Genomic DNA, 19,841 nt, shown 5'->3' with positions numbered 1-19,841 from the left:
GGATACAATCGGCTGCTCTCGAGTGTGTGGGTGGGCAGGGAGAGGGTGGAGGTTGCGAAAACCAGAGAGAAAGAGAGAAAAAAAAGAGGTGAATAGCGCAGGTTACATGGAGATTCTCTCAGGGAGTGGATATTAGTGGATCCACTAACATGAGAGAGAGAAAGATAAGGAGGGAAGAGAGGAAATTCCCAAAGGGATGCAGACCATTAATTCCCATCCTCCTGCGGTGTGAGAGAGGAAAACAAGACCTCAGACTGTACAACCCCCAACAAAAAAAAAGACTATATGTATTGTCAATTTACAAATAAATGTCTGAGCTTTATTTACCCACACAATCATCCCAGATGCAATATCTTTAATGAATTCTTCCTACTCAAAATAAGCAGATTTTTAAAATTTACATTTTGCCAACATTTTAGCTGAAACCTACACTACATTTATACCTTTATAACAAAATTCATGAACTTGCAGAGGTTTGTACTGGAATTTTCAGCACAGTGTCTTGATAAAGATGATCTATTTAAGGTGTTTCAGATGATTGTGTGTGTTTGTGTTTGTGGGGATGGGGAGTCCTGTGAGTACTAAGATAAACACTGCTCTCTAGTGGCACTATACATTATTGCACCCTCAACTGAAACCTTAAAAGAAAAAAAAAACAAAAAAAAAAACACAAACACTGGTCCTTTTCCTTTGTACAAAACACATTACTTAAACGTTACGGTAAATTTTTTTTAATAAAAACAGAAGTCAACAAAATGTTTAAATATGCTCAGAAATTTATTTGATACATTGTATCCTACAGTGAAATATTGTAGATGCAATATGTCACCAAAATGACGGCCAAGGTTAAGAGAAGCGAGTGGTATAACGGGCTTTAATAAATTAATGCCTCCGCACAGAATGGGTCATGAGTACATCAGCGCTTTAATGAAAATAAACTCTTTTGTACAATACAAAAAAAAAAAAATTACAATAAAATAAATAAAGCTATTCCACTTAGCAGGAGGACACTTTAAATTACTGTGAATGCACATGTTTGTGTGGAATGTACAATATTTAGTGACAGATGGAAAGGTACATGTTGTCTATGACGAGTGATTTGAGGATAAAAAAAAACCCAAAACAAAACAAAAAAAACAGTTCAGATAAGACGACCAGAATATGAATATTGCAGTTTGTTACTATTTTAGGACTGGATATTGTCTTTATTTCATGTTGGATAGAAATGTAAAAGCGGGCAGGGAGGGCTAATTCCTTAGTACTTAAATTGTAATGCTGCTGGGCACATGATTATAATCCCCCCCCCCTCCACATTTGCAGATAGCAGGGCTATTTCAGAAGGCAAGATTTTTCAGTAAGTCTGATCCTTTTAATGTATGTGCTCTGAAAAGCCTTGATTGTCCAATAGGTGATCTTGCTTTGTGAAATACTCCTTAAAAATACCACTGGTTTAGTTATTCCCAGGTCAGCATTTCGATACAGTTCAATATAACTCAACTTTTATTAATATTAACAACAATCACTTTAACTGCATAAAGGTGCAGTCCGTACATATCAAATATAGCTATATTTCACAAATAATCGATGAAATTACATGCCCTTAGCGAATGGTCGAAACTGTACCATTTTCAGCTCTGCCTTCTGATCAAAGTTAGATTTACCCCTACTGTACAAACAAGCATCGGTGAGCCATGAAAACCGTTATAGACACGCTTATAAATGTTTGGTTGAAAAATTCAAAACTGTAAAACTATTACAAAAGCAGATTTGGGAACGCTGAGAGGGAAAGGAAAAAAAAAACAAACAAAAAAAACAAAAAATCTGCAGCGCTAGCTCTAAGACGCTCCGCGTCACCGCACTGTTTGTTATTGGCATTCGTACTGCTTTGTTGCTGTTTGTTGTTTTTGCTATGGCTAATCAGGTTTTGCTGAAGTCAGTGGAGATCATGAAGCAGTGAGCGAGGGCAAAACTCCTTTTATCTGCTGGATGGTTTTTCTGGGAAGTGAAGAGAGACAAATCTACTTCTCTGCGGTATGTGTGAATCTTCCAAGATAGCATCTGGCAGCATCTGAAAAGCAGAGATAAAAAAAAAAAAATAGCATGAACATACACAAAATAATGAAGTACACACGTTGTAAACATAGCATGTGAAACTGATTGAGTCATTTTAGATGCATAATTTGACACATTTAAGGTGTAATGAGATAAAAACCTCATTTCAAAGTAGCTGCAATGGCATATCTCATTCAGTGAACCGTTTGAGAAGTGCCACCGAAAATAGAATGATTTGAAATAACAAAAAAATGCACTGATGATACTTCTTTCTTTTAGAGGACAACTGCCAGATATTTCACTGTGAAAACAATTGTTCAGCGGTCACTTAGCAACTGCTATGTTATTTGTGTGATGTAGTAACAGTTGATTGGTGGATTTCACCTGTGGTCACTGCTTGTCCTCTGATTGGTCATCTGCTTTGGCCTGGCTGGTGTGTTGAACTTTAGACTTTTGGGTGCTCTGTAATTCTGCTGGTCTGCCTCTCTTCCTCTGAGCGGGGATGGCTGCTATTGCTGCTTGTTGTTGTTGTTGTTGCTGCTGCTGTTGGGTGGAGGCGGGGTCAGGGGTAGGGGTGGATGCAGGAGTAGGAACAGGTCCTAAACCAGAGAGAACAGATACGGATTACCCCATGTTTTTCCCCACAGACAATAAAAACAACATTATACTTTCCCCATCTTTTCTTATCCTAGAGCCATGAGACATAAGTCAAGTCACATTTACAAGATCGTTTGTCCATTTCCTTTTGAGACGCTATTCTCAGCATCCTCGTGTTCAATCAAAGGAATCCCGGTAACGTAAAGATGAAACAACATTAATACCAGGGTATCCAATATACCCAGCCTCAGCAGACTGGATTGGTTTTCTCAGTGGAAAAGTCTCTTGCGTTAGTGGGATGAAGAGAATTGTCAGAGAATTTGTCAGGGTCACCTCATAGTTAACACTCTGAACCCTTAATACTTTAAAATAGAAAATTAAATTAGTGTTGTTTGTGCCATTAGCTTTATAGAATTTCCGAAAGCTGATTTCCTATCAGCACAGTAACAAATGGCACTGGGACTAGTTTGTCACATACACCTCTGATTCTGATGCTGTGGGTTTCTGAGGGGTGGAGGGTTGGGTTGCAGTTTGAACCTGATACGGCTTTAGACTTGGAGAGTATTATCATTTACCGCTGGTGCTGCTGCTGGCTTGGGAGGAGTCATCTGATGTGGGCGGTTCTGCCTCTTCCTGGATTGTGGGAACTGATGCAAGCAGACCTGAGACAAACAAGAGAACCAATCAGAGAGCACGCCACTGTGACAACAGGTTTACAGCTCTGAAATGTGGGGGGGTTGGGTTTTAGGCCCTCAACCTTTCTCCAGCTGTAAAAGACGTCGCTGCATGAGTTTTAAATACACGCTGACTAAAACCTCGAGTCTTGCAGGAAATAAGGACATTACTCAGGGGGTTACATCTGCTGCAAATGGGTCATGACAATTTTGGGGACAGGCTCAGTATGTGCCAAGAAACAGGCTTGTGTAACCAGGAAGGTCAATTACTGTCACAGTTATTATCAGCATCATCATCACTTATTACAGGTGAGTGTACCCCAAATGTGCCCTCCATGCAATTTCTCGGGTCTTTTCAGATTATCACCAAAGCTAATGATGTACCAGTGGCAAATCACACATTTTTTTAAATAACAATTTTACAATGACATTTTTTTTTCCCTTCTTCTTTCCTTTTTGCTGTTGTTTTTAATATAGAAATATGAGGGCAAGAGCTACTGAGAACATCCAAACAGATCCTGAATAAAAAGGTCAAGAGGTGGATATGAAAAGAGTTCTGGTTCTTATAATGCTAGCACATTTTAAAAGGCTTATTCACCTCCCTGTCTGCTAAGAGGTCCAAAGTCTTTATTGGAGGAACAAAAGAAAAAAAAAAAGTGTGATGAGGTATGGAAAAAGACCAGGCACTGACAAAAAAAAGTGGTTTCTGTGTGTGTGTGTATGGGAACTGAGCATGACTCAGCCCTCTGTGGAAAAACAGCTACAATAAGCCTGACATCTCTTCAACAAGTTACTTGCTAACATAGTATTAATTTAGAGTACATTAACTTGCAGCAGTTCAATTATTCAAAATAACTGTTCCAATATTTGAAGCTCTAAGCATTAACGTCTTAACAGGACAGCAGTATGCATTTTCATTGCCTTTTTGGACTGTGCTGTGATGTAAAAACTCATGGGGAAAAAACCAAAGGCTAACAGAAAAATGTTAGCTAATCTTCAGAAACCTTAGGCTGCACTTGTCCTCCTGTTACTGGATCCACACTTGCTTCGGTCTTTCTTTGGTATATTTCTCTGTGTGTGTGTGTGTGTGTGTGTGTGTTGCTGTTGTTTGAGTGCAGTGTAACTTACTAAGGCCTCTGTAGTGAGAGAGCTGCTGGTAGACCTGCTTCATTCTCTCAATGTTGAGACGGCTGCTCTCTGCGTGGTTGATCATGGGTTTGGGGTAGTCCACACCCACTACACAGTTGGCTGCTTTCTGCACAGACTCTGGAGCATTCCATGGCTCGTAGATGTAACGGTTGGGGTAGTCCTTCAGCTTTGGGATGTATCTCCTGCATAATATATTACCACTGTTATTCCTATGAAATACCATTTGTATGTCTGGTTCATTGGGGGCAGCTGGGGTATATCAATGAGGCTCATAAACTATCAAAACCAAACATGAACAAATTAAGGCCTAAAATACGAATTCTTGAAAAACAAGAACCACAAACACAACTGTATTGCTTAATGCAAAAAAAAGAAAAAAAAGAAAAAAAGAAATGTGCTTAAAGTAAAGGTGAAACATAAAAAGCTATTCATGTTTCAGTCAACAATATGTGAACTGAATTCAAAACAGGGGAGAGGTGCTAAAAGAGGAAAACGTACAATTGGCGTGATTACTATGAATGACCGACAGCACAGTTTCTCAAGCACATACACACTTAGGGCTTTATGTCTACATTTCCGCTTCTCTGGTTGGCCCTGGAGTGCCTGTAACTTGGACTTGCAACTAGGTCAACATGTTGCTACTCTTGTCCTTGTAAAATTGCTTTTTTCACAGGCCGGGTTACCTTATGTATTCTCCGCTGGGGTCGATTCTGCGGCCAAAGCCAACAGGGCAGTAACAATGAAAGAACTGTTGGAAAAAAGCACTGCATGAGAGCCACATCCAGCTGCCTGCATTCACACTCCAGTCTGCATCCAGCAGCAGCTCTTCAAACACCTGCCCCACAGAAAAACAGGCCCATGGTTAACAGCACTGTAAACAGGACACAACTTGAAAAAAAACATTGTGTTGGACTATGATGAAAGTAAATGTCTGATTTGGGTTGAACTGGGTTTGTTTAAGTTCTCGTTCAACCACACAAGTTCGGACCCGTTCAAAACCTGTTTGCCCAGTTTGAACTGTTCTGCAAATCTGTTTGAAATAGATGTGTTAGAACAGTGAATCTCAGCTCCAGTCCTGAGGGCCCCCTGTCCTGCATGTCTTTTTGTTTTATCTCTTCATTATCACAGTTGGCTCAGGACTGACACACCTGATTCCACCGATCAGTTAATCATTAAGTCCTTGACTGGCTCAATCAACTGTGATAATGAAAAATTAAAACAAAGGTGTGCAGGACAGGGGGTCCTCAGGACTGGAGGTGAGAACCACTGTGTTAGAACACACTGAGAAACATTTACTTGGCTGTACAGGTATGATTCTATATCTGAAAGTCATAGGATTCAAAGATTTTTGTTTGTCTTCATGAACTTCTCTCTTAAGCTGAAAGCAGTATGTCAATTCACTCAGGAAAGTTAAAAAAGAAGCGGTCATGTTGTGCTGTGTCTTATCAAACCAACTCTAATTCATGCTCACAACTCACAAGGTTTCAAACAATATGTTACTCTGATTTCATAAAATGAGGGTTTCAGATGACGTCCGACAGTCAAAAACTTCAGCTCTGAGATAGAGCTGGCCACACTCCACCAAAAAGGTCAAGCTACTTCAAAGGATATGTGAACAACTCATAGCTGTGTTTTGTTCTTCAAAACGAGGCTGAAGCAGTTGCTTACGTAGCCTCAAAGCAGTTAATGCACAGACTCCAGCTTGATAATGGCTTCTAAAGAACTGCTGACTTTGTCTAGTTAGCTCCACTATCTTCTGCTGACCTGACTAAATCAAGAAAACTGACTGGCTTTCATTTTCATCAGTAAATCTGCTCTAATTCTAAGACAGGAATGTCCAGACCGTTCTGAAATGTCATCACAGACATTACAACTACATCTGTCTCACTGCTCATCAGCTTACCATTCATTACAACTTCAAGATAAACTCAACCCACCCTGCTCCTGCGTACAAACTCAACCCACCCTGCTCCTGCGTACAAACTCAACCCACCCTGCTCCTGCGTACAAACTCAACCCACCCTGCTCCTGCGTACAAACTCAACCCACCATATTTCATCAACAAAACTCAACCCATCATGTTTGTCAAACACGAGACCTCTTTGGTTCGGCTTGGCACACACCTCCACAATGTAGTGAACAGGTATGTTTAACTAGTTCTTACCTTCATCCCTCTCTCCCAGCTGATCCAAAGGTCTCCGCGGGTCAGGAAGCAGGCCACAGCATGTCGGGCCAGGTGGTGGATCCAACCCTCTTCCCTAAGCTGGGTCATGATGGCGTCAATCCAGGGGAAACCCGTCCGGCCCTCAGCCCACTTGGCCAACGCCTCAGGGTTGTGGTCCCAGGGGATCTGCACGCAGATGGGGTTACCCTCCATGCGGTCAAAGTTGGGGTTGTTGGTGGCGGCCGTGTAGAAAAACTCCCTCCACAGCAGCTGGCCGAACAATGAGAGAGGGGGGCTGGAGCGTTTCCTCAACTGAAAGAGCAGAGGCTCCAAAATGTCACTCATTAAGCCACCACTGACACCCCTGGTATCAGCATCATCACCACTGACGTCACTGAGGTCTTGACAGATTAATACAATTGGTATATGACTTCTCTCAGCTAGACACGCAAACCTTTCAAAATGATCAGCAGTATTAACACACTGACAGGATCAGAGTGGTCCTCTGTAATTACTGTTTTGAAGATTTTAAATTCAGATTTTCTTGACCGAGCTCTTCCATGCCTGTGCTCTTAGCGGTTTCTGAGGTCTGCTCTAGCTAAGCCTGCCTCAAGTTGCTTTGGTAAGCCAATAAAAAATAGAAAAAAGCTCCATCTCTTCTTTTTTTGTTTAAATTCAAATTTAAAAAACTAGGAAAAAAAGGGAGTAAATAATACTCTTTAGGTAGATTCATGCGGCACTGAATTCAAGAGTAACAAGAAGTGGTGTAATTCAAAACCTCAGCCATACCTTCATGTAGAGTTCCCGGAGGTTGTAGTAGAAGACGCGACATGACAAACACCCAAAGCGGAGGTACGGACTGAGACCGGTGGGGCTAGCGAACAGCGAACTGCTGTTTATTCGAGGACGCTCAAAATTCGCCACCCAGGCCTGAAACACAAAAGTCGGACAAAGACAGCAGATAAAACGTGCCGTTAAACAGGGGAGATCATTAGACTGTGTTGTGTGCCTTATTGGTAAACTCTGTGTGTGTTTTACCACAAACATGCTGACTCACTTTTCTGTCTAAGTGTTTACTGAGTCTCTCCAGAGCCTCCGTCTCCCCTCCCTTCCACACTGCTGCACTCTGGCCCTGGTTCTTAAACCCTATTGAACAAAAACACCACTATGAAGTCATTCATACTGAGCATGCCAATGTGTTATGCACATTAAGTGAGGTTAACATTGGTCGTCACAAGATCTTAATTTTAGAAAAACCACAAACTGTTAAAGAGAGAGAAAAAAAACATCCCAGACAGTTACATCATAAACTGGACAAGTAACTTCTACCAAAAACAGAATTATGTTTTAATGCAGAGACCAGACTCGAGCCTACAATAATTACTGACAAAGACTGATGTTGATCAAAAGGAACATGTATTTGTCCCCTCCAATTCATACCCAAGCATAATACACGTAACTCCAATCTTAAAAAAAAAGAAAAAAAAAAAAAAAAAAAAGAGAAAAAACACTGTGTAAAAAGGAGAAGTCAATGGTTAAAAGCATGTCTCACCCAGTTCCTCGAGAGAGGGAACGCTGTAGTGTTCATCGTGGTTGTCAGAGATCTTGGTCCTGCACCTGTCCATCTGTTCCTTGGTGATGGTTGGCAGGGGTCTCCTGGGTAACTCCAGTTTGTTTATGATGGCCTGGAATCGCTTGAAGGTCAATGGGGGGCTGTTATTGTTCATCTCAATGATCCTGCCCAGGCGGGGAGGGGGTGGGGGGCACAAACACAAACCCACAGTTACATTCCCACAGCTAACATTTCATTCATTCTGAGTGGAGCTTCTCTCTTGTTTTTTTAACCTCTTTATATATATATTTACGTACTTATGCTTAATTCCAAAACAAATATATCTGATGAGTTTAACTAAGACATTTCATTGGAATTGGTAAGAAATGCTTTTTTTTCAGTTTGTGACTGAAAAATTACTTATGGTTATTGTATGGCTATTAACAGTTGTCCAGGTATGACCCAGATATTTGGTGTGTTATTACCCATATTATCACATTTGCTGCACACTCAAACACTACTAACTAGACTTCTCCAAAACCACTAGGTTGCTCAACTTTTGCTGCGACTCAAACAGTCCAACACTCCTGTGAAAACTGGATCAAATCCTGTGGCTATGACCGTTATTTACCCAGAGAAAGCTTTTAGAGTACAACCGTTTCTGTTGACACGGTTACAACATGCCTCTTATTTATAGGCCGTGTCTTATACAACGCCTGACTATATCTGGCCAACTTGTAGCACCTCCCATTGGGTCGTTACTTTCCTGCGGTCAGGAGGCTTCCATGTGTCTGCGGCGTTCTCCAGCCCAGCACATGTTTTCACTGATGATCCCCATGCTCAGCTATTTCAATACCCGCCCACTGCACATGTTCTGTGGTGTGACTGACGGATGCGACGTGCCGTCACAAGGTGGCAGCACCGAACACGTAATGTTAGCGTGAGGAGTAGAAGCCCTGGGAATTTGCTGCTACACACACAGGCAGAGAGAGCTGAGATTATGGTTCCTGAGCCTTTTGCCATTGTTTGCGATTAAATGGTAAAGGGGAGGGAGAAAAAGTGTTACTTAACTCAGGTAGAGGAGAGCAGGTTCTGCATTTGAATGAGCCTGTGTCTTTTTCCCATTTAAAAAAAGGGTTTACGGGTATATTAACTGCGTCATTCCTGTTTTACATAACTGAGGCAATGTGTTCCACTGTTTCCCTTATATTAAAACGCTTGCATTTCATTCTTTTAGTCAAAATGGATGCAAATCTTCTCTGGTCTCTTATTTAGCAGTATTCCTCCTACACTGTGGATTCAACAATGAGATGTGACTGTTGTATCAGTTTAAGGTCAGTGTACAGTGGAGGGAGGCTGTCGAGGAATGTGGTTACTTATTATGTTACACTCTGACACACACTAATACAACCACAGGGCAATGCACAAGACTGATTCCGGATTGCGCAACAGCGCATTTAACAACGCCTAAAGTGCAAACGTCACAAACCTTGACCATTCTATCCACTGTGCGTTATACTGACTCATCGCTACTGAAATGACATGTGAAATGTCGAACTACACTTTCAATAATTCTTAGGGAAGAAAAACCAAAAGAAAAGTGTTCTGCACGAGTCGCTTCACGGTAGTTGTAGGATGCTCAGTGCGGAGTAGAACGCTGATCGGATCGAACGGACGCGCAAAAAGCCGAGACACCCACCTGTCGGGGTTGTAGAGCGTGTGAGAGTTCCTCACTATTGTCTCCACGCCAAATTCCTGGGCCATTTTAATGATGGCACCGTCGCGCTCCTTTCCGTACGGCTCAGAGTCATACTCAAAGGTCAGGCGGGTGACGTTCCACTCCTGCATTTTAAACAGGGAAAGATCAGAAGACAGAAAGAAAGGAACTTAGAGCGTGAATCTGTCAAGACCAATGCTGACTCACATGCAATATACACAGTGTGTGATAATTTAGATTATGCACTTTAAATTTCTTAACAGCTAGGGAAAAAAAAAAAAACTCCACATATTTTTATTAGTCTTTCAATCTCTAGTGTTCTCATTTCAAATTGGCAGCGGACTGCTGCTTTCTGATCGTAACTGACTTGGCCCTGAAGCATCATCTTAGCCACGCCAGGGGTGACTCTGTGATGGGCTGAGTGTCTGTTAAATGGCATGTCACGTATTCCCTAACCCAGCAACGCTCTCATTCCAATCCCCTTCATCTGAGAGGCTGCCCTAGCAGCTGTTTGTAAGACACGTTCTGCGTGCGCACACACACACTCACACACACAGGACGAGAGAGAGAGAGAGAGAGAGAGAGAGAGAGAGAGAGAGAGAGAGAGAGAGAGAGAGAGAGAAATGATGCTTCTGTGCTTATGCAAGCGATCCAGTCAGTCTGCCTCTGCACACCCTACCCAGACAGAAAAGAGACTCTTGCATAAACAGATGCGGTAACCTGCCAATAGGGGAACGAAAACCACTTCATGCTTCAACTGACGCAAGAGTCTGGGGAGACTGGACGTTTCACCTGCCACCAGAAAGACAGAGAGGCCAATTTTGCTGCGTGCAGTCCTAGCGAGAGTGTCATTTTGACCGTCATGTCAGTCAATGAATACTCAGTATTCAATCTGAACCTTTAACTGAGTAACTAAGAGTTACAATGCAACCAGACAGAGTCACACGTTCACAGAGGTGTGGTCATTGCCATCGGCATGGCAACCTTGGAATTATTATGGAAATACTGAGGTGTAATTTGAAGAAGATACAACAGTGTTACTTAGAAACCATTAAAAAACTGTAAGTTTGTCGCAAGTAAAACTTTGAACTTCATCGTTCAGTTGACAAAGAGCGTGGAAAATAACAAAGGCAACTTACTCAGCAGTTAACATGTACTGTCAAATGGGGAAAAAGAAAGCAAAAACAGGACTGCTTCCATATTGTAGTTTTGAGAAAAATACCAACAGAGGGATAAAATCAGATCAGAAGCGGAAGCCACTGTCAAAACACTGGTCAACCAAACTCCCAGAACAGCAACTTGTTGACGAGTTCAAATTAGTGTTGTAGTTTACTTCACTATGGCACAAATGTAAACTGGTTTTCATTCATGTTGAAAACCAACGCCTCAAACACACCCACAGTACGTCTGAACAAAAGATTGTTTCCAGACACTTTGCTACAGACCAAAAGAAGACCACTCTTTCAAATGCTGTTTTAAAATGAGCTGCAATTTCCCTTTCTATGTTCTCTGAAAAACTAACGATAATGTCAGTTACAATTAGGTACCGACACAGTTACAGCTGTTTGTTCTCATTTTCCAATTAAGTCATGACAGGAAATACAGCATACCATTAACATACTGATTCATAATAATTAAGAAAGACTTTACTAGACTTTGTAATATTTTGCAGCACACAATGTGTCAAGATTAGAATGTAGAGGATATGAATCAGCAACACCTGGCTCATGCTACCTGGTTAATTGAGAAGATACAGAATGACTGCAGGTAGATCACCCAATGACACCACCACCATCACGTTGCATCTCTCCATTAGGAACGTCTAGTACCATGTGGAAGTGCTTGAAAATGAACTGAATTTCAATGGCTCCATTACCTAGAGGATGTTCACCACACTGACCGTGGTGTTTCAGGCCGGGGTACGCGCTTCGCCCACCGCTTCCCTTAACCTACAATGTGCTGTTGTCTGACTATGCCACAGCACACACTCACGGTGTGAAAGTGTAAAAGACTGAAATGAGGAATTAACGTGTTACACAGGAGAGAGGGGTGGTGTTTTGATTTGTCCTTTGATATTTCTTGGTGGGGACGGAGCTAATTTTTACTGGGGTGTGTGTGTGTGTGTGTGTGTGTGTGTGTGTGTGTGTATATATATATTAGCATATTTTAATTTTTTGTTTTTGTATTTTCATATTTAAACTAACTCAGGAGTATCATGTATCATGTAACTGGGTAAAAACTGAACTCTGCAACAGCTGATACTCAGTTCAGATCCAGATGTGGGCACTGGAATCATCCGATGGCGGAAACAAAAATGTGCAGGGGCCCAGAGAAATTTGCCACATGTTGCTGTTTGTCTATCATGCAACAGAATCAAAAAGGCCCCCCCCCCCCCCCACCCCCATCTTCGCAACCGAAGCAACATGACACAAATTCACACTGCTGAGATGGTATGTGATAATGTAGCCTATTTAACAACTTCTATCTTGCATAATTATCTACAAACCTTCATTATTTGTAGTTAGGCTTTTTTAAAGAATTTTCTGTAAGTTGCTTCATAGAAGAACAGCTGAGAGCACTCTGGGGACCTCTGGATATTTTTTTTCCCCAAAGCTTACAGAACTTTCTGGAACAACTAGAGCTTTCTGAAACACTCCTCAAGCCTGTATAAGGCATGCTCACCTCAGGGCTTTGAGTGGTCAGTGGCTGCTCAGGGAGACTGTGTATTAGAGATGTGGAATATTCTGGAAAAATCAGTTGTGTTATTATAACCAGGTGATAGGAAACAGAGGAGTGCCAGCTGTATCAGGAGCACTGTTTGCTAGTGTGAATCACTTTTGACATCTGGTTTTGTTCCAGTACCTCAGTATGGCTCATTCTTGGGTACTTCCTCTTTGCGTGCTAACACAAGTGTAATAACCTATCTGACTTAGCCTACTATACTTGTTCCTCGAAGAATGCTTCTTCAGAGGGGGGGGAAAAAAACCCACAACAAACACCCAAATAGAACTAATGGCCAGGTTATTCAACAAATCAGTTCATGAAACTGTCCAAACAATGTAAGTGCTCAATCAAGAGAAGATTTTATGAAGCACAGTGTGCTCTACCTACAAAGAAAGCTTAAAATGGAATGAAAAGGGAATGCACAGAATCTTTAAGCTGTTTCCCAGCCTTTAACTGTTCAGTTGCCAGAGACATGTGGATGTCATTCAATGTGAAATGGTCTGGAATAGTTCACATTTTTCTGAAGTTGAAGAAGTTTAAAAAGAAAAGATCTATATCTCACCAAAATACTGGTTTCTCTGAAACATCTCAAAAACAAGATGGGCCACAGCAACTTGTATACACAGTTAACTAACAAGACTGAGGAGTACCTGCTGTTGCATACCATCAGATGTTAAATCTAGTGCACAAAACTGTTAAAATGAACATCAAACATCTAGCCCCTGCGTGGAGGAGGTACTACAAGAGACACAAACTGTTTGTGTGTTGGTATGACAGAGTGTGTGTGTGTGTGAGAGAGTGTACTGACCTTGAAGAGCTTTGGAAACACATCCGTAGGTTGACCTCGTACTACAAAAAGCCTCGAGTTCAGTTTCCTTAGACTTGTGTCCAGATCCTCTAAAGACTCCAACAAAAATCTGTAGGTCAAGAGATTTAGTCAGAGGTCACAAACTGCCACATTCTAAGCAAAAAATAGACAAAAAAAATCCAAAAAGAGGAGATTGTGACTTTTTTCAACCTGATGCAAAATTACTTTACTAGGCTTTGAGAACATTTGGTTAAAGACAAATATTCTCTGAAATATGAGCTGAGAATGGGTGCTTGAGTCAATCCATTTGAACTGGTGACAAAACAGGAAAGCAACATTCTTTTTTTTTCTCTCATTTTGTTTTTCCATATGAAACTGCATAGTGACCAATAATAGTGACACAGTGTGTGTGCGTGTATTTGAAATCGTGATTAAGAAAATGACATTCTGACCTAAGGTCACAAGAAAAGAAACCTGCTTTTAATCTATACAAGCCTCAAACACAGTCTTGAATTATTTGAAATTCAAAACATGTGTTGTACAGCAAAAAAAAACAAAAAACACCAGATGAACAATCATATGATTCTAGAATGTATAAAAATGACATGTCTAAAAAAAACCAAAACAAAAAAAAAAACGAGTGGGATTTAAAGAAGTTCTAAAGAAATTATTCAAACTATGCAGTGGGGGAGGGGTACCATGGGGTTAACTCTAGTCTCCTCATTAAGAGACATCTTGCTCAACAAACACGACATGACAGAGGAACTTGTCCACTCATGTGGGAGGAAGAACTCCACCATTAGTCCCCAAATCCTGCTTTCCATGTTGGTACCATGCAAGAGCTTAAGTGTAATTCTACTCTACCCAAATTAATGTGAAAACATATGACGGCAGGGGCAATTTCAAACAAAACAGCAAAGGGAAACAGACAGGCAAACAACCGCCATGAAATTCAAAACGAACTTTCCACCATGGTGGCAGTACTTATGGAAGATGCGACAACAACTGTTTGTTCCGCCTCAGTTGGGGTCAAACTGTCACATAGTGGCAAATAGTAATTTCATTGACTTTGAACTTCGGAGCCAAATCCCTCTGCATCACGCTTTGGGTCGCTTCTCAAAGGTTTTACATATTCCCCCAGTAGACGAACCTATATCAATACATTTCACAACGAATATTGAAAAATACACATAATTATTTCCCATAATCATATAACGAATATCCGTCGGTTGTAAAAACTGGCATACTTGTTCCGGTTTACACAATGCGGTTGCCAAAGTCAATAAAAACATGTTTGAAGCATGAGCACTGTTGTGCCCCTGGGTACCCCAAATTCTCATTTTTTAAATATGTATTTTGTTTTTGTTAAATGTTTTTCTCGTATTCCAAACGCTTTCTGTGATGGGGCTGCACGGGGAAGTGTGTGTGTGTGTCAGTGAAGGAAATCCAGGACGTCACTGTCCAACTTTATTCTACTTTTATAACGTCATGACTCTTTCAGAAAGGGACTACTCTATAACAGTGACTCAAGAAAATCATGCGGTTTGAAAATCTAAGACGTAGCGTTTAACAGCCCCCTCTTTCATTTATTCCTATTAAGACGCCCTCAATGCGTCTTTCATTTTTATTTATCACATTCGGCTGAAAAATATTATGGGAGGGAGATGGAGACAAACTTCCCACATGCCTCTGTAGAACTGAGGACGCACACTGAAAACAGCGCTGCTATGAGTTACATAAAATACAAGTGACCAAGAGGGCGTGAGCGAAGCCTCGCTGCTACTAGCATGTTCTTCATTCACCAAGCTACTTTCGGACAGTACGAAGTCATATCAGTGAAGTTTATAAACCTGCCAGTCCAGCCTATTTTGTAGAATTAAGTGATGAACACAAAATGACTGGGGACCTAATGCATTGTATAAATATCTGTATGGCTGCACTACTACAAGGCCAGACAAGGCAACGTTTAATTAGCTAGCGAACCACTGCTACGGGGTATGCTAGCTAACTGCGTTCGTGTGCTTACGCCAGTCAACACACCTAAACTGTTAATTCGATCGGGGAGAAAAAATATCTTGGGATTAAACATGTGTCGTGCATCGGTTACAGTCAACATTCGTATTAACTGCGAATGAACTGAAATGAGGTAGTGAACGTGCTATTAAGCACACCTTGGCCGCTAACTAACGTGCGCTGTTCGCTCAGTAGTGTGGGCCAAGGCAAAACACTGTCATTGCATTCAGAAGCAACTTTATCGTGAATTGGCGGTTGTGGCGTTGGCTAGCTAACACGTAAGCTAACAGGCCGAGGAACTATGCTATCGTATAAATCCAAAACCGACAGTGTTTCTTACGGTTAGATAACAAATTTTAGCCCTCTTTCTGCAACTAACCTCCATCTGTTCACTCCCACGTTGGCAGAACCAGCAAACCACGGATCCAAAATATAAACACAGCGCACTGTATCAGCGCCATTTAAGGCTTCCTCTAAAGCCGGATTATCGTGAAGTCGCAGCCCTTTTCGAAACCAATGAACAGAATTCACGACCATGATTTCAATTCAGTCCATTCTCATGTACAATTCGACGTAGAAATCCTGAGCTTCTCAAGCAATCCACAGTTCAACAGCCGTTTGCTACATTATCTCCTTCTTAAGTTTGAGATCAATGACAGAGACATCAGACGTAATCGTTTTCCACCTCTTTCTCATTTTATTGGTCAGAAGAATGACACGTGTACACCGTATTAAAATAAGTAGTTTCGTCAGCTTCGCGTCCATTGGTTAGTCAGCACGTGTAGGCCAAGCCCCGTCACGTTTACTTGGTGTGTTATGGTTGTACGCCAAAATGATGCTGCAAACGAGAGACTCAGACCTCCCATGTTTACTTATACAACGTCGGTTAAGTCAAAATCAACCAGAGAGACATGATTAACAGCAGAAGCTTTTCCTATCCGCTCTTGCAATTATCTTTACACATGAAAGACACAGCAGTCGCCCAACTTCTGAGGATGTGACGCAATTATATTTTACTGTAACCTAATCGGTCAGATTCTCCGCATTAGGGTAGATGATGGTCCTTATATCCTAGTGGTGACTTTCCCGATCATTTACCGATTAAAAATTCTTCATCTAAAAAGTAGTGGTTCAAACTTAGCAACCCCTGGAGAGTACAGAGGACACTCTAATATGGAGATTAATACACATTTGCATTGCCATTAAATGTTTCAGTGTTGACTCCACGTCCCGCTGATTCTAAGGTGTCAGATTTCAAGGGAATACCTAACTAATAACTTTCTGTCTCTGTTTCCGAGAGATCTCATTTTCTGTTTTGGTAAAATCGCTACCACGATTTAAAGGGTAAGGGTGTCTTTGTCAGAACAGGGGCATTCGCAATGTTTCTAATACGTTCTTTTAGCAGACCTCAGACAGACAGACAGACAGATTCACACACACACATCTCTCTCTCTCTCTTTCTCTCTCTCTCTCTCTCCCCCCACCCCCCACACACGCGCGCGCGCGTGCGTGTGTGTATGTATGTATGTGTGTGTCTCTATTTAGCTATATGGACAGAAAAATAGACAGATAGATACATGGACACATAGACAATAGATAGATATAGGAATATACAGTATATATGTGCATATATATGTGCATATATATATATATAGGGTATGTATATGCATATATGTAAAAGTACACACACACACACACACACACACACACACACACACAAACATTTTTACACATACATTTTCTTATTATTAATAACTGACATCACCTAGCTCTCTCAAGTTTTGTATTTTATAGATTCTTATAGATTTCCCAAGGCAAACCGATAGAGGGTGCTATAAGCTAAGTTTTTTTTATGTGACAGCTCTTCCTGGAGCTCTTTACACCTTGTGAGAAAACTGTCAAAATGAATTTGAATTCAGTGCAGCACCTTTTCATACAGACAAAACATTAAACACAAGATATTCTAAACTGAATAATGCATTTCAAATCATAACATGGAGACCTGGACAAATTTGTTATTTTTACAGTGCATGTATTTCCTCCCTGGTTCATATTTTGATATATTTGACATGGGCAAAGTCATGTTTTTATTTTACAGTTTCTATCAGTAATCTTAAAATGCAAACTGATTTTAGTGGCATTCCAGACTTTTGTTATAAATAACAATAAAATATATTTGGTTGTGACCTTCATTTTAAGACAAAGAAGCACTCAGGATATATGATGATATCACAGAGATGTGTGGAAATCCTTTCTTTATTATTTACTGAGGGAGAGATTTCATTTAAACTTTCTTAAACATACGTTTACAGTGACAACATTAAAGTCACAATGAAACTTTCCTACACAATTTTTTAAATGTACTGATTAACCTAAAATGGTAAAATATTGCCATGTGAACATAAGTACATCTGCATTAAAGAACACAGGCTATAAAGCCAACGAATTTCTGTTCCGCACCCCATTTGTTCCTGTCAATAACTTTCTGGCTCCGCTGAAAAGTGGTGTTCAGAAAATGTCAAATAAAATACTTTTCTGTAATACGCACATTTATCAGAACATCTGAAGGCTTAGACATGAAAATGGATGAAGATTATGACATTTCAATCCATATCTGACATTACACGTGATAAAAAAACAGCGGTTAGACTGCACATCTCAAAAGAAAATCTGCAACTTCATATCTACGTTTCTTTTCATATGCTTAAATTGAGTTTGTGCAGTCCATATGATGAAATATATTGGTCTGTTAAACTGAGTCTTTTCAAAGATCTCAGTAAGATTTATCTGAGATGTCTTCAGTGTGTTTGAATTTTTTTTTGGTTGGAGCTGTGACCTTTTCATTTTCAATCTGCAATAGAAGAGTATCAATACAGTTAGGCAATTTCAGTTACTGCCAGTTCTAAATGAAGACAATTAAATTTAAGATTTAATTGATAAGACAATCACTGATACACTGAATACATACAGATATATACTTGTATGTATGTATGTGTATGTGCAAAGTTTGAGACTAGTGACAGAGTTGAAAAGCATACCAAAAATAATTCAAGAGAACACATTCAACAACACCTGAAAAGAAATTTCATGAAGGTTAGCCTGTGACTTTTCATCCTTGAAATCCAGCGTTGTGGAGCACTGATGGGAGAGGAGAGGTGCTAGAGTTCCGTGCTATTTAGGGTATAATTCATATCTTGCCAGGGCAGATATGTCTCCAGCCAACTGATGGTTGGTGTGCTGTATGGATGTCTATCTGTGGTGTGTGTGTGAGATTTGTCTTGCAATTTCTGTTGTTCAGACTGTTCACCTCACAGTGAACCATCAGAGAGTTTTAAAATATGACTATTTCTTTGTGAAGCAGATTTGATTCACAACTCTGCATGAAAACAGGGCAAACATTGGTCTTGAAGGTCATAGCTCTCATAGGAATGGTCACAGTTTACATTCACCTCTTATGAAATTTCTTTCAGAAAGTTGTTTTGTGCATGTGTTGGGAAAAGGGTCTATGGTTTCAACATCTCTTTATTTCAGATACACAGTAGTGTTCACTCTGTAAACTTAAATTGCATTTGAAATCTTTTTTTTTTTTAAACAATGCCCAGGATATGCGTTAATTATGATGTTTTTCCTATCACCAAGGGCATCTTTACACTCTAGGGATATTACATTGACTGTATTGCAAATTCTATCTCAGCTCCCTGGTGCTGAGAACAATTCACTGAATAAATGTTGAAAAAAGATACTCTACCTCGGACTAGGAAACAATATGGGATTCATCAAATGTGAAAACCTTATCTTAAGAAACAGGAGAATCTAAGATTGTTCACTGGATCTGAGAATATCAGAAAAAGCCCTCAATGAAATATTTTTGGTGCTATTTATTGCAATCTTTTGAGAAAAATAAGCAAGTAAGTCTAATACAAAGTTTCTGTAATTTGTTGTAGTGTAGCAGGAGTAAGCAAAACTCTACCTCAATCCATCAGAGGAATTTTTTTTTTTTTTGTTTCTTTTGGTGCCAAAAAAGCAAACCCAATGTCAACAAGACAAATGCTGAACTTGTTTGGTCATGAGGTAAATGATAAACTATAAGGCATCCTCTGAATTTTGACAGAAAAAAATCAACAGAACTCTATATTTAGAAGGCTTATATCTGAGGAAATACACCTGTTTGTTTTTCCCGTTTGTACAAAATGTGCCAGCAGCGTGCAGGTGCACTTTTGGACAGGTATTGAATGAACCTAATACCAAAAAAAAAAAAAAAAGAAAAGAAAAAAACCCCACATCTATAAGACATCTACTGTTCTGTTTCTCTGAAAATCCGTCCCTCCAGTAATCTGTCTAACGTAACCTTTGTGTATGACACAAGGGGGCAGAATGTGCTGTCTGTAAGA

General features: G+C 40.4%; 1 protein-coding gene across 1 annotated transcript; it reads right to left on the bottom strand.

The window, feature by feature from the left end:
- Nucleotides 1–801: 801 nt before the first annotated feature.
- On the bottom strand, nt 802–16,057 carry cry2 (cryptochrome circadian regulator 2). Its single transcript, XM_030770116.1, has 12 exons — nt 15,830–16,057; nt 13,438–13,546; nt 9,888–10,030; nt 8,189–8,373; nt 7,694–7,782; nt 7,426–7,566; nt 6,637–6,948; nt 5,156–5,307; nt 4,452–4,654; nt 3,225–3,311; nt 2,437–2,651; nt 802–2,068 (listed from the first exon to the last, which is right to left on the bottom strand). The coding sequence occupies exons 1-11, from the start codon at nt 15,985–15,987 to the stop codon at nt 2,443–2,445; spliced, it is 1,788 nt and encodes a 595-aa protein (XP_030625976.1). The 5' UTR covers nt 15,988–16,057; the 3' UTR covers nt 802–2,068; nt 2,437–2,442.
- Nucleotides 16,058–19,841: the final 3,784 nt, after the last annotated feature.

Source organism: Chanos chanos, chromosome 1 (genome assembly GCF_902362185.1).
Source record: "Chanos chanos chromosome 1, fChaCha1.1, whole genome shotgun sequence".
NCBI classification, from domain to species: domain Eukaryota; kingdom Metazoa; phylum Chordata; class Actinopteri; order Gonorynchiformes; family Chanidae; genus Chanos; species Chanos chanos.
The sequence above is the reverse complement of the archived record's forward strand: the minus strand, read 5'-3'. Positions and strand labels throughout refer to the sequence as shown.

Coding starts and splice junctions, on each gene's coding strand:
- cry2 (XM_030770116.1), bottom strand. CDS start 15,987: ATGGTCGTGAATTCTGTTCATTGGTTTCGAAAAGGGCTGCGACTTCAC. Junction 13,547..15,829: donor GTGGGAGTGAACAGATGGAG/GTTAGTTGCAGA, acceptor CTTGACCTACAG/ATTTTTGTTGGAGTCTTTAG. Junction 6,949..7,425: donor TCCGGGAACTCTACATGAAG/GTATGGCTGAGG, acceptor CTGCTCTTTCAG/TTGAGGAAACGCTCCAGCCC.